This window comes from Streptopelia decaocto (assembly GCF_964273445.1).
Source record: "Streptopelia decaocto genome assembly, chromosome: 6".
NCBI lineage: Eukaryota > Metazoa > Chordata > Aves > Columbiformes > Columbidae > Streptopelia > Streptopelia decaocto.
This window is the reverse complement of record NC_138660.1, coordinates 21,684,812-21,698,370: the sequence shown is the minus strand read 5'-3', so window position 1 is coordinate 21,698,370 and position 13,559 is coordinate 21,684,812. Positions and strand designations below refer to the sequence as shown.

Sequence of the window (13,559 nt, the reverse complement as noted above, 5' to 3'; positions counted from 1 at the left end):
AAGTGCTGGTCTCCAGTATGCAAACTGAACAGAAACTTGGGGAAGAAAGCCTGTTTCTATGATAGCCCCTCTACTACAACTTTCCACTTCCCCATCTCCCCTCCAGCTCAATGAATAATTGGGAATTTGGAAGTAGCCATAAAAGCTCTCAGCTGCTTCACACCAGGTAAAGTCCAGTCCAAACCCAACTCTGGCTTCAACCCTGCTCTCCACCCTGCTTTGACTACTGACTGGAAACAGCTGAGGATTCAAGTCTTTACACTCCTTCACCTTCACTTGTCTATATAAAGAAACGTAGAGTCTGTTTTGAAATAGGAAAAAAAAAAAAAAAAAGAGAAGAAAAGAAAAGAAGGATGTGGTTATACCATTTAGTAAGAGTGCTGGTAGGGTATAGTCTGTAAGCAAATGTTTTCATGCTCTGTAGAGCAACCTGGACTGAAGCAATGCTGCTGATCTCTTTGCTGGGGTTCAGGTAAAATAATTCCTATTTTAACTAACAACTGTTTTTTTCAATTGATTGTAACACACTGTTTTTAAGCTAGTTGGATTATTAATTCTTATAAAGATCAAACAATAAGATCAAATATGTAGCTTTGTTTAGCTCAAAGCAGAAAGATTTCTGCTGTAGTTATAATCAGAAATATATTCTGTTGCAATCAAAATACTTAGAATAAGAAATTATCCAACTACAAATGAAATATATGGCAGACGTGGGACTTTCTACTCTTCATTGCACTAAACCATCTTACTCTTCTCCTTTGCATCCACAGAGAATAATTTATATCTAACATGAATAATATTCAGGAAAATAGATATAAACAAAGTCTGTTTCATAGCATTAATATTACTTGGTTTGCATTGATTAGGAGGGTAACTATGGTAAATGCTATAAAAGTCCCTGCCGAAGCAGCGACCTGAATTCTCCTCATTCCTCTTTGACAGTACAGCTAGACTGTTTGGTTTGCTGTGTTCTGTCATCTGATTATCATTTCCTTACTCTTAAGGCTACACCTACATTTAAAGTTATAGATTTTATTATGAGGATGGTCCTGCTAAGGAAGCTTTCACGGATAAGAATATCCCTAATCAGTTATCCTCCATCACTGCTAACACACAAACTTGTGTGAATCTTAGCTACAGCCAGATGAACTCAGATCTGATCTACAAAGAGGAAACCATTCATGCATCCCACTGTGCTGCAAAAAAACTAGCCAAGTTAATACTCTAAAACCTTGCTGTTCCATTTCCTTGCTGCTAGCTTAACCACACACTCCTGCTATTGGCAAACCAAATTAACATTTAACTAGTCTATAGGAAGTGGAAAACCCTCACTCAGTAGGAGAAACTGAGAACAAATGGAGCAGTGATGACACAGGCTCTGGATGAGCTAAGATAGACTCTCTCAAGTACTGTTAATTCCAGGTTCTTACATTATCTTCTGGCTTCTAGAAGTTGTCTGCAATGATCCTAGAGCTGCAGGCAATTCCTTCCGGAAACTGATGGAGGACAGAGGAATTTTCTTTAGAAGATGAAAAGAGCAAACGCGGTGCCTGTCTCTGCAGAAGGTGGAAAAAGAGGAATTGGGAAATCGTAGATCACTAAGCCTGGCTTCAGTATTTGGAAAAATATTGGAATCACCCACTGAAGAATCTGTTTGCAAGCACCTAGAAGACAATGCAGCCGTAAGTAATGATCTGCACAGATTCATCTGAGAATGACTGCAATATAAGTAATTTGACTTTCTTCTATGATACTGTAATGGCACTGGGGGACGAGGTGTAGGAGGGGGAAAGAGGCTTCAGACTGTCTGTAAAGAAATTCTCATAAGCAACCAAAGGAAACATGATCTGTACGAAACTTCTATATGATTAGTGAGTACCCACTGAGATACTAATCAATCTCTACCATACAGGAAATATGTATTTGGTACAGTTCAGTATCTTTCAGATTCAGTATCATCAGTATTTTTATTAATAATTAGGACAATGCAGTAAATACGATGCTTATGAAACAACTGCAAAGTTATTTGTTGATGAAAATGAATCTTCAAATAATTTTGGGCAAGCATATTGCTCAGTGTGAATTGTTTGCAAACAATTCCCTTGGATTGCTCAAGATCTGAAATTCAAATTTGATGTGGGGCAAAATGATAAAAAAATGTAATCAAGTTTTTGAAAATCAGGTACTCTGAGTACATGAAATTAACAGTTTAAAGGCTGGCTAACATTTTATTGAAATTGACCATTTTCAGGAATTAACGCTATACGTAATTTTGTACTAATGAATTCTAAAGAAAAAGCATTCAGTGAAATAGAAACGCAGTAAAATTACAGTCAGACTTCATAGTTTTAAAAGACATTACAACCGATTTTCTGATATATTTATACAGCACATAAAGTGCTGGATCAACAGATGTTGTCACTCCCCCCAAACATTTAATGTTATCTGATTTTTTCCCAAGTTAAGTGGGTGCTTTTGCTTATAGGACACACACAACAGCACAATATTCCTATTTCCTCCTTCCTGTCTTGCCCGCAGGTGACAGTAGCGGCTGCCTCCCTTGTACACATGGCACAAACGCGTCTCCATCTTTAGTGGAATTATCTCACCTGTCACGTACCACAACCACACAATGTTCTACGTAGCCGCCACACACTGAGTCAATCCTTTTGAGCCAGCAATCTCAGATTGACTAACAAACCAGGGTTTTCTTTTTGATCTCATTTCTGACAGATCAATCCGCTGATAACCACCAGATTTCCTTTTGCTATATCCTGGGTTCACAAAGCTGCACCTGTCCCACTCATGCAGTTCAGTCCAGTTCTCTGGAAGTGTCAGTCAGATCTGGCCCCTGACCAACAGCACGTCCCCACAGATCACACTTGCTCCTGCACTGGGTTCACCAGGGGAAACACCACCAAGGAGCAGTCTTGGTGAATTTGCGCATCCCTCCAGCAACCTGCATCCAGTCCATTTGTAGTCCCCATCAGCTTTCTTGCAACCATTTCCTCACCTCCTTAACAGGCCGTGTTACAAACCTGTTTTTCTAGTGCTATTTAGTTATTTCTAGTATACTTCACTGAAATACAAGTGCCTTCGACCTTCAGCCTTTCCCTTATCTGAAAAAGCAGACACTTCTTCAAAGAAGTCTGGCAAGATCTGTCAAAGCATTATTTTGTAGTTTTCTTTAAAAATCTGTAGGAAGCCTTGACTCAAGAGTTATAGAATTGCTTTAATCATGTTTGACACTCTTTCCTTCAACACATATAGTGGATTGATCTTTTTCCAGACATACTGATAGCATACATACTTCATAACAATTACTGGGTTGGAACTTCAGCTTTATGTGCCTACTCTTGCCATAGTCTGAGCTGGAAATAAGCTGTTTTCCCTAATTTGAACATGTTAAGCTCTGAGTGCCTACTGCATTCAGTACAGTTATTTCCATTATCAGTCAGTGATTCCTGTAAGTGATCCTACCTCTGACCTCCAGCACAATATCAGCATCCCTTTGAAAAGCAGAGGTATAAGATTTGGCAAAACACAAGACCATCTCTTCAATTAATATTTAGCAAATTTACTTACTCTACATTTCTCTCTCTCTTTTTTTTTTTTTAGCATGTAAAGAAAAAAAACTTTTCACTAATTGTTTTTGTTTGGTTTTTTTGTGTTTCCTTAGCTAAGTTCAGCTGCATTTGATAGCGCTTATGAGCTACCTGTCATTGTTTGTCCTCTAAAGCAAAGATTCCCCTCTTGATTGAGTTCTTCTTAAAACCTCTTCACTTACTCCTAAAATTTGTTTTGAGCTACTTGGTTGGCTAAGCTGGACTGGGAATGTTAGCTACCAATTTTGTCTCCTTCATTAGGATTTTTTTTCTGATTTTGATTTAAAGAGTTGATCAAAAAGCATTTTTAAGGCATAGTTTGTTCAAGCATGAGTATATTTTTAAGAATGGTGATAACACTTGTTCCACAGAAATTATACTTTTAAAAATTACTGTATTATTCAGTCATGCCTTCCACTTGCAAATCTTTTCCAGATTATCTAAGATAATGAGTTAAAATTTGAAGTACTTAGAAACCCAAAATTTAACCAATGCTGCAAGTGGAACACAAGCTAGAAAATGCACTTACTCAATTTGCACCTAGACGAAAGATCAATCTTCTTAAGCTGACCTTCTGAAATACCGCATTGGATACAATCACTATATGAAATTAAAATATACATATAAATGCAGGTTCGTAAAAGCACATCAGTAAAAGCTACTGATGCACAGGGGATCACAGATATAAGAGTAAAATCCCAGCTATCAGTTTCATAAACTTTTGTATAGCGAAGGAACCAAACATGTTACGGAAGATTCAATAGATATACAAGTTATTGCAGATAGCCAGTACACTTTAGAATTTTTGAAAACATCTGGTTGAACAGGTCAATCTCTTCAATATCTGAATGGCATTATCTTAAAGGGCATGGTAGTCAGTGGATGCTGACTACCTGCCATTGAGAATCAGGCTCCTTTAGAATAGATCAAGACACTCAAACTGGAAATAGAGAGCTCTGTGTTTGAAATGAGGATTCACTTTCAATAATAGCCCAAGACTGATCAAGTGTATAGCTCAAACCCAAAAAAGCAGAGTTGTGTTAGAAAGTACCTTGCTCCAATATGTCATGGCATTAGCTAAGCATCTTACACATTTCCAACTTGTTCTTTCTGTCATTTTAGGGGAGAAATGACCAACCGCAGTGAGGAATGCAATTTTACTGACATTGACAGCCTAGCAAAGACCCTGCAGCTGGGGATCTCCATCCCCACGTTCATTCTCGGGCTGGTTCTCAACGCCCTGGCCCTTTTCGTGTTCTGCTGTCTTTGGAAGAAACAGAGCAAAACATCAGTTTATATGATCAATCTCGCGCTTGCAGATATTTTGCTGATTCTCTCGCTCCCGCTCAAGCTGTACTACTCTGTCACAGAAGCGCCTGGACTCCTGTGCTCTTTCATACAGTCTCTCTATTTTATCAACATGTACGGCAGTATCTTCATCATTGTCTGCATTACTGTCGACAGATATATCTGCATAAGGCACCCATTTGAAGGTCGAGCTAAGCAATCCCCCAAATGGGCTATCTTGATTTGCTGCATCATCTGGGCAGTGGTTTGGCTTTGCAGTGTCCCAATGTATGTATTTCACAAGACAGATTCTTTTCAATGCTTTTCCAATATGTCAGAACAGACGTGGAGCATCCCCCTCATTGTTTCTCTGGAAACCTTTGGATTTCTGATCCCACTTGCAGTGATGATTTTCTGCTCTGCCCAAAACATCCGGATTCTTCTGAATCACAAAAGTCAAGCTAAAACAAAGGTAGAAGGCAGTGGCTGCTTACGAGTCATTATCATCAACCTCGTCATGTTTTTGGTGTGCTTCACACCCTTCCACCTTGGAATCTGCTTACAGTGCCTGGTAAGACAGAATGTGATAGTGAACTGCAGTCTGAAACAAAACATCAGCCTGTTCATTCAGGTGTCAATGACATTAGCCAACCTGAACTGCTGCCTGGATGCCATCTTTTATTATTTTGCCACAAAAGAATTTCGTGATAAAACACACCTGAAAAAGGTTATTGAACTATGTCCTGTCTTTAAGCCTTGTGCCACACGATGGGACGGCCCACGGTGGAAGAACAGCCTGTCCTCTGCTCCCCCTGGCCTCACAGGAGGCCAACAGCATCATCCCTGACAGAGCAGTACGGTCACCTTGGCCGTGGCAGGGGGAATGCAAGAGAGAGAAGGACAATGTTTTTCCAGTAAATGTGAACCTCTTCCATATTTTTCTTCCCTTTAAACATGAAAGAGGAAAAATTTTGGAAAAAAAAGAACTAGCATTAGCAAAGTGACGGTGTGACACCAAAAGAAGCATTAGCCTTGATGGTATCTGCTACATGTGAAAGGCTTGCCAGAGGAAAACTACCCAGATTGCTGGAATGCCACTTAAAATCAGCCTTTGTCATTACTGCACCCATTTTCCTTTGCCAACATGATCAGAAAGTTGTCACTGAAGGCCAAACATAGAAATAACTATTCAAAACCTTTCTAACGTAGAAAGTATCTGAGAGTTAAAAGACAGTTTCCAGCCAGAAGTCTGACTCTGCTCTTTCCTTCTGTAAAACTTACAGAAGGTGACTGTTGGAGCTCGTTTGATTTGGACAGCTGGGCCAGCCTGGGACAATAGTGGATCCTTACTCCTCTAAGCATTAGACACTGGTTGGGGCTGTGACACTGGACAGCAGCCCCAGCTGTCTCACGGAGGGCAAGCTGCCCAGTATACAACCCCAACAGATTATCTTGGGTACCAGCAGTTCCTTGAGCAACAAACATTTCTGATTAACTTTGCTGATTAATCAGCAGAATTTTCTCCTGCAATTTTAAAACTGTTTTTGCATACGTAAACCAAAAGAACCCCTTCAAATACAGCATTCAGCAAAAGACTATATGTGAACTGTATTTCTACATCGCTGTATATCTATCAAAGATATAACATGACACGTATAAAATTCTTCTGTCTGTCTGCTCATCTTTCCTGGAGGAGGGGAATTAGGGAAGCAAGCCCTGCATCACAGAAAAATAGGGAGCGTCCGTCTGACCTTCTCCTCGCTCCCAGCTGGACCAGCTCTACCCACCTCATTCCTTAGAGAAGCCCTGCTAGCCTGTACTGTGTGCTTCACAAAAAGTCCCTGGACATGCCTCATCCCTTCTTGGCCAGCACTTCTGGTGTGTCACCACCCTTACGCCATTTGCAATTTTGGCTCTGAGTCTAACCTACACGTTTCCTTGTTGCAATTTAAGCTCACCATTCCTTGTACCGTTATTTTGGCATGGTTCATGCTCTCAGCCAGAAACACTTTCACATCAAGAAATAAATTTCTGTGCCTTTTAAAAACAGCTGTAAAAATGGCCTAAGATAGCTTGTAATCAAGTCTGAGGAAGATGTTCCCTTTATTCAAAATGTGAAAAGAAATTATCTCCTGTCTGGAGCAAATCAAAAAGAAAGGGGGCCAGTTTTGAAAATACGATTTGCTGTCAATTAATTTCCATAGAAATGACTGTGCAAGTGAGCAGCTGCATGTATCTAATATTGGGTTCAATGTACGAGTATTTTAAAACTTGTTACTACTAAAACTATGACCACAGCTGAGGCATGTAAGGAGTTCAGAAGTAAAGAAAGGTTTTTATCATCATCTTCACCATTACCTGCAAAGGAGCAAAAAGAAGAGCTTTCTGAAACAGTTGGTTTTCAAAATATTATTTGCTACTGCCTCAGTCATTCAGAAACTCGCAGCCTTTTGCATACGAGTTAACCTTTCATTTTTGCACCTTTCACATTACTTTTCATATGAAATATATGTGTGAGAAAGTACATGTTCTACTAAATAAACTGTATATATTAAGTGCGTGGTTTGAAAATACATGTTAACTCCCCAATCTGACATCACGTTCCCCAATCTTTTATCACAAACTTTTACCATTGTCTCCTTAAAACCACTCCAAGACTTAGTTGGAGATTTCCCTTCCCAGGAGCTACTTCAGGTTTGTAACTATGGCATCCAAGAACCACTGAATAAACAATAATAAACATAAAATAAAAACAGGAAAGCTGATCACACCCAGAAATCTGGATAATTTAACACATTTTCTATGGAAACCTTCTCTACAAATTCTTGACCATCCCCTGCTAAATCTCCCACAATCTTTACTCCAAAATACTCTTATCTCTTGCTTTTATGATTAGCTGACTGTCTGAAAATTTACCTTACCAGTGTAATTCGCGACTCTGCAAAAACACACCACTTTAAGGTACAACGTATAATACTGGCCTTTTTGTTTAAAGCTTTTCATGCAGACACAATGGGTTGTGATAGAGCACACCACCAAACCAGTGGTACGGCTGGGATGGCAGAGCCCCACTCCAGGGTCTGACAAACTCCAGGACAGGGTGGAAAAAGCCTCTTGAAGTACAGCAAGGAGAAACTTGGAGTACTGCACCCAGGGCAGGACAAACACAGGCTGGGAAAGTAGGGTTGACATCGATGTCCTCCCAAAAAGGCAACAGGAAACACCAGGTTCTACAAAAGCCAGTGGTGCCCTCTCTGTGTAAATACGACAAAACTGATATTGTGACTCACTAAAAATGAGGTCAGTGCAAAGAAAAAGAAAAAAAAAAACAAGGTTAGTAACCTCCTCTGCTTGAGCTGGTGAGGCTTCACTGGAATAAGTTGTCCAGCTCTGGGCTTGCCAGTTCAAGATGGGGAGAAACCAGAGAGGTTCAAGCAGATGGTTTGCAGGGTGGCTGGGGATCTTGGGCACAGGTTTCCAAGGACAGGTCGAGGGAGCTGGACTGGTTTCATCCAGTGTGCTGGAAGGCTGTGACAAAGATGACAGAGCCAAGCACTGCCCAGTAGTTCCCAGGGAGTAATGGCCCTTGGGTCAGGTTCAACATTGAGAAAAACTCCTTCACTAGGAGGGCAATGCAGTGCTGGAGGGTTACCCAGAGAACTCTGTGATAACCTCTCACAAAGATTTCCAGTACAGAGTCACACAAAGTCACGGCTGATCTGATCTAGCATTGGAGAAGGAGATTGGTTCCAAAGGTCCCTTTCCATTGCTCTGTGACCTCTCAGCAAATGCAAGTTTGTTGATTTTTTTTTCTCCTCCAAGGCAAGAATCACCTCTTAGTGCTGCTGATGTTGTGGCACGGGTTGCCAACAGCTCTGTTGCGAGCACAACACAACACTGAGGAAATGCATTAGCTGCCTAAAAATTATTGGACAACAGCAACTGTGACCCACCACACAAGGCTATGATATGTAAAGTCAGGACTAATTAAGCAGTACTTTGTCTTCAACTCATGTATCACTAAGGACTTGGAAAAGATCATCTCCTAACCTTCAAAGGAATGAGTGCACATACAAAGTAGGCAGAGAGGAAGAATGCGCAGGGACTCCCGTATGTGTGGGTGGGGGAAAAGTTTGATCTGCCGAGTGAGGGAGGGAACACCACTTGTGCCGGTGCTCAGTCAGCGGCAGAGTTCCAGCACGGGTAGGGAGAGACTTTCACTGACAGAAAGAAATCAATGTAATTTTCCCAATGAAGGGAACAGGAGTCAGTTTATTAAATTAATCTGTAATAATGGGGAGTGGTGGGACCTACAATGTACGACTGGTTTACAGACTCAGTCTGCTCATGTCATACATGGCCCCAAACTCGGAGCACAGAATCTGAAAGTTAAATTGGAATTTCTTCCCATTCATTGCCATCAGTACCACTTCTTTGTTGTCCAAAAGTCATTTTTTATATAACTCCATTTGTCTAAATTTTGCCTGTTATATATGTGAATGAGAGCAGCCTCTCTAAGGATATTTGAAATTTCTGAAAAAAAAAAGAGAAAGAAGGAAGACAGCCCAGCTGTGTCAGTTCTACAGGGCTGTTACAACTATAAAATCTTTTAGCTCAATAAGAGCAGATCTTTTGAGCAAGAAAGTGTCACTTTCAATGTACTGCTTTTCAAGATTAACTTAAATTTAAATGATAACCTTAAATTCTATCTTTAACCTGCAGCTAATATTACAGTGCTTTCTAAATCAGAATTTTGCATACAGAGTCCTCCATGAAATTTACTATTAACTCTGGAGAATCTCCAGTCAGTTGTGTTTTTATACCAGGACAAAAGCAATGAAAACCTTGTGCAGCCTGAGAAGGTGCACAACAAGAAAATTGAAAAGCATTTGACATTTTAAAAACAACAACAAAGGCGTTCCTGAGTCAATACACAAGTTCACAATTTCTATTTTCAGAATGCACAACAGAAGAGGTCTCTTCGCTCTTGATGCTTTTATTAATACATAGAAAAATGATAGAAACCTGAACATGAACCCCTCTCACATACCCAGGTCTCCTCCCAGGGACTCAGTTGTACTGTGAAGTCAAATAAGCATTGTCCTAGTAGGGGAAAAAAAAAATCAAGCACTACCAGAAAACACTCAAAATGATACCTTAAAAAATTACATTTTCAGTTCTGCTCTCTTCTGTGAATTGAACAAAAAAAGGATGCAATTAACCACAGTCCTTAAAGAGCAGCTGTATTTAAGCTTAATTTTTCTGGACAAGGCTGTTTCGGGACACCCAGGTGAGAATATTAATTAAAAGCAATTTTGTTTCTATCCAGTCAGGCTTCTCCAGCTGAGTCAAACCCCACAGGTCTTCACAACACAAGAGAGGGATGGCTGCTCTTGAGGGCGTTTTTATCATGGCAGATTACTCCATCAACATTCTACAATTAGCATTTGTTCAGTCACGAATGTGATCCCCAAGGTGTATTTTGCAGACTTATGCAGCAACTGATAAAGCATAAAAGTAGTTTGGACAACAACAAAGAAACAAACAAATCCCCAAACCCTTTTCTTGTGCCTTTGCCTGGTGAGTTATAGCATCTACCATTTCTCATGCCTGCTTGAGCACTGAACTTCAGATCAGTGCCGCTCCTCTAACTCCTAATGCAATAAAAGTACTGTCAGAAAAATGTCGGACTTTTTGAAAGGTAATACTGCTGCAGGAGTCCCTTTGAAATAACATATCTGAATTATTTTTAAGAAAAAAAAAAAAGTACATTCAACTGGCTTACTAGCAAGCAGGAGGTCTAATACGGAATTTCTTTTTATAGCCTTCATGAAACTGCTTGTATGATGCTACATGATTTACAAGCTGGAAGGCAGCCAAGGGAGGATGCAAGCCTATATCAAAGCTCTGATGGTCTCCTGCATTCAAGCAAGGGGCCATGGTGAGCATAGATGGGCACATGCCTGTTAAGATGGTCCAACATCCCTTCATTATGATTAAATACATTAGTTAAAAACATAAACAAGGCAGTTTTCAAATGTGAGAATGATCAGCCACCATTTCTTCCAAAGTTTTTCTCACAAAGAAAGCCTAATAAATGTCACTCTATAAGTTTATCATATGAAGTAATTTCAAGCTTTCAGAAATCTGAAAAGTGTGAAGAGTGGCCACCTGACTGGCTAAGGCAGCCTCCAGATCACAAAATGAAGTTGAAATGGGTTTGAAGACTGAAACTGATCTTCAGAGAGATATTGTCCTTAACCTCACGCCTTCGCATGCTGCTCTAAGCAATATTTCACTCAAAGGTTATTCTCCAACACCACAACTTACCCTGTTCACAGTGTACGCAAGTGAATGAAAGATAAACCAATGCTACTCAAAGATACAGACTTCCGCTTAACTAATCACAATGGTTTTGCAGGTTTTTTCCCCCCTGACATTCAGAACATTTTCCACATTAGACTAACTCCTCCAGCGTCCTTTGAGAACTGGCAAGTCTAGCAGGAGAAATGGGAGTGGAGAGCCCACCAGCCTTGCATGAAAGCCTTCAGCCTCCTTAGATGACTCCGTCAGCAGCCATGAGAGCCTGCATGGAGCTGTTTAGCACCAAAGTGGCAAATGGCAGCAGTTCAGACAATCCCTTTATGGAGCCAGAAGGATAATGGGACCATGGCTGCTGCACAGTGAAAGGGACTTCTGCAGCTTTCTCAAGGGGAACTGTCTTCACAAAGAGGGGCAGAAATGTGCTTTCCATGAGCAACTTGAAAATAAACCTGCTTGTCTTTGTTATTTATACAACAGTACAAACCGGAAATCTGGCTTGGTTAGATTTTGAATTATTATAGCACACAGAGAAACACAAACACAAGGTACATATGCACTCTGCTCTGGCTGCTCTCCCAGCACTGCCAAAGTATGAAGCATGCAGACACTAGCTCAAAAGCTCAGTTACCAAAAGAGGTAGCAGCTTCTTCTCTGCCTGTCTAGCCTCTCTGTAGCGGGAAAGGAAGGCCCAGAGGAAGGGAAAAAGAGGATGCTGCAGCATGTGATGGAAAGTGGTTATCATAGAGGCTGAGCTGAGCCTGCTGCGGTGGGAAGATCTGCCTGGCCAGCCCAAGGTGGCTTCAGTCCAAAGATACAAACCTGGCCCTGGTAGAAAAACCACAGGAGGCACAAAAATCCCCTCCTTTGAACACTCTTCCTGCCCAAGGACAGATTTTGTGTATCTCCTCAGAGGTGTCCCCACGCTGCTGTGTTTGTGTGCCCGCCCAGCACTCTCAAAAGTTGTGCCCTTTGCTGCTGCACCCGACTCTCGCACAGGAGACACAGACTGGCCCCCAGACAGGACACAGGCTGGGCACTGGGCGCACCGTGTGGTGACCACCTTGCTATCCAGCAGAGGTGGTCACTGTCACGGGGATGGGTGCTGAGACAGGTCTGCACAGGCTGGGGCTTCCTTCAGTGACTACTTTTGAAAACAGCTAAAACTATTTCTCCTATAAAGCTCTGTGGGAGAAAGAAGAAAACAAAACCAAAAACCACCTATATTTTTAAAGTCAGGAAACTTTAGTCCATGGAGAATATTAGGTGAGGGATCCTGCACTGCTTCTAAATACATAATTGAAATGAGTTTCTCTTGGCAAGAGAGCCATTTGCATTGGAATATCACCCCTAGGAGCTGCTTGCTATGAAATATCACTGCATGAGAAGCTTTTGTTCCAGAGACAAAACTCGCCCCTTTAGCACAGACGTGCCAAGTTCACACAAGCAATCTTCTGTTTATCTTTTTGACATCAGGCCCATAGTCTAGAGCAAACGTTAGCACTGAAGCGCACCTCACCAGACTAAGAATAGTTGTATTTATATCATGTCTTTCATCTGAGGAAGTCAGAATGACTGAAGACGCCATCCTCCGCTGCACTGACTGCCTCCATCTAGTGCCGGAAACACGGGAAGCAAAAGGGTGAATCAGATGGGCAGCAGACAAGCAGCCGGTGTGGCTCAGGTCCTGTGAGGTGATTCTGTGTCCCTGGAATGGCATAATTCATTACCTTTGGCTTTGTTAGAAATTATGCTCTCATTTATTTCACTTTAAAATATCTATAAAATAAATGTTGGCAGCACTCACTGCAGCATACTACACAAGAGAGGGATCATCAGAGCCAAATTCAGGCTGGAACCATGAATTTTTAATGTACTTATTTTATAAATCACTGCCGTTTCTGCCTCTCCAACAGGTCATATGGATGGCGCTGCTTTCCCCAGCACCCATTACTCCAAGGTGAGGACTCATCTTCCCAGGAGTGAACTCAGCCACCGCTGGACTGCACACACCTCAGCCAAAGAGACCTGCCGTGAATCTGCTCGGGGATACCAGGATGTCATCTACGTTGTCTGACACATTCTACTGCAAAAAAACCTTCACCCAGCATCTTGAACCTCCTCCACACTATGCCCAGTTGCTCTTACACACGCTGCCTGTGCTGAAGGTCACAGTGCTCACTCATTTAAACTATGAGAGGCAGCACTGTGGGGAGGCAGGGCATGCTGCAAAAACCTTGCTGGAGGCGCAGGTGTTTCAAAGCAACCATGTACTGACATTTATCTTCTCCTCACCCCAGCTCAGCACTTCTGCAAGTCCTCTATTAGCCAGCGTTTCAGGGCCCA

The 13,559-nt window shown here is 41.4% G+C and overlaps 1 protein-coding gene across 1 annotated transcript; it reads left to right on the top strand.

Moving 5' to 3' along the window:
- Positions 1-393: 393 nt before the first annotated feature.
- Positions 394-7,473, top strand: GPR55 (G protein-coupled receptor 55). The gene is made up of 3 exons (XM_082056823.1): positions 394-472; positions 1,450-1,682; positions 4,728-7,473. Exons 2-3 carry the CDS (start codon positions 1,675-1,677, stop codon positions 5,737-5,739), a joined length of 1,020 nt encoding a protein of 339 aa, XP_081912949.1. The 5' UTR covers positions 394-472; positions 1,450-1,674; the 3' UTR covers positions 5,740-7,473.
- Positions 7,474-13,559: the final 6,086 nt, after the last annotated feature.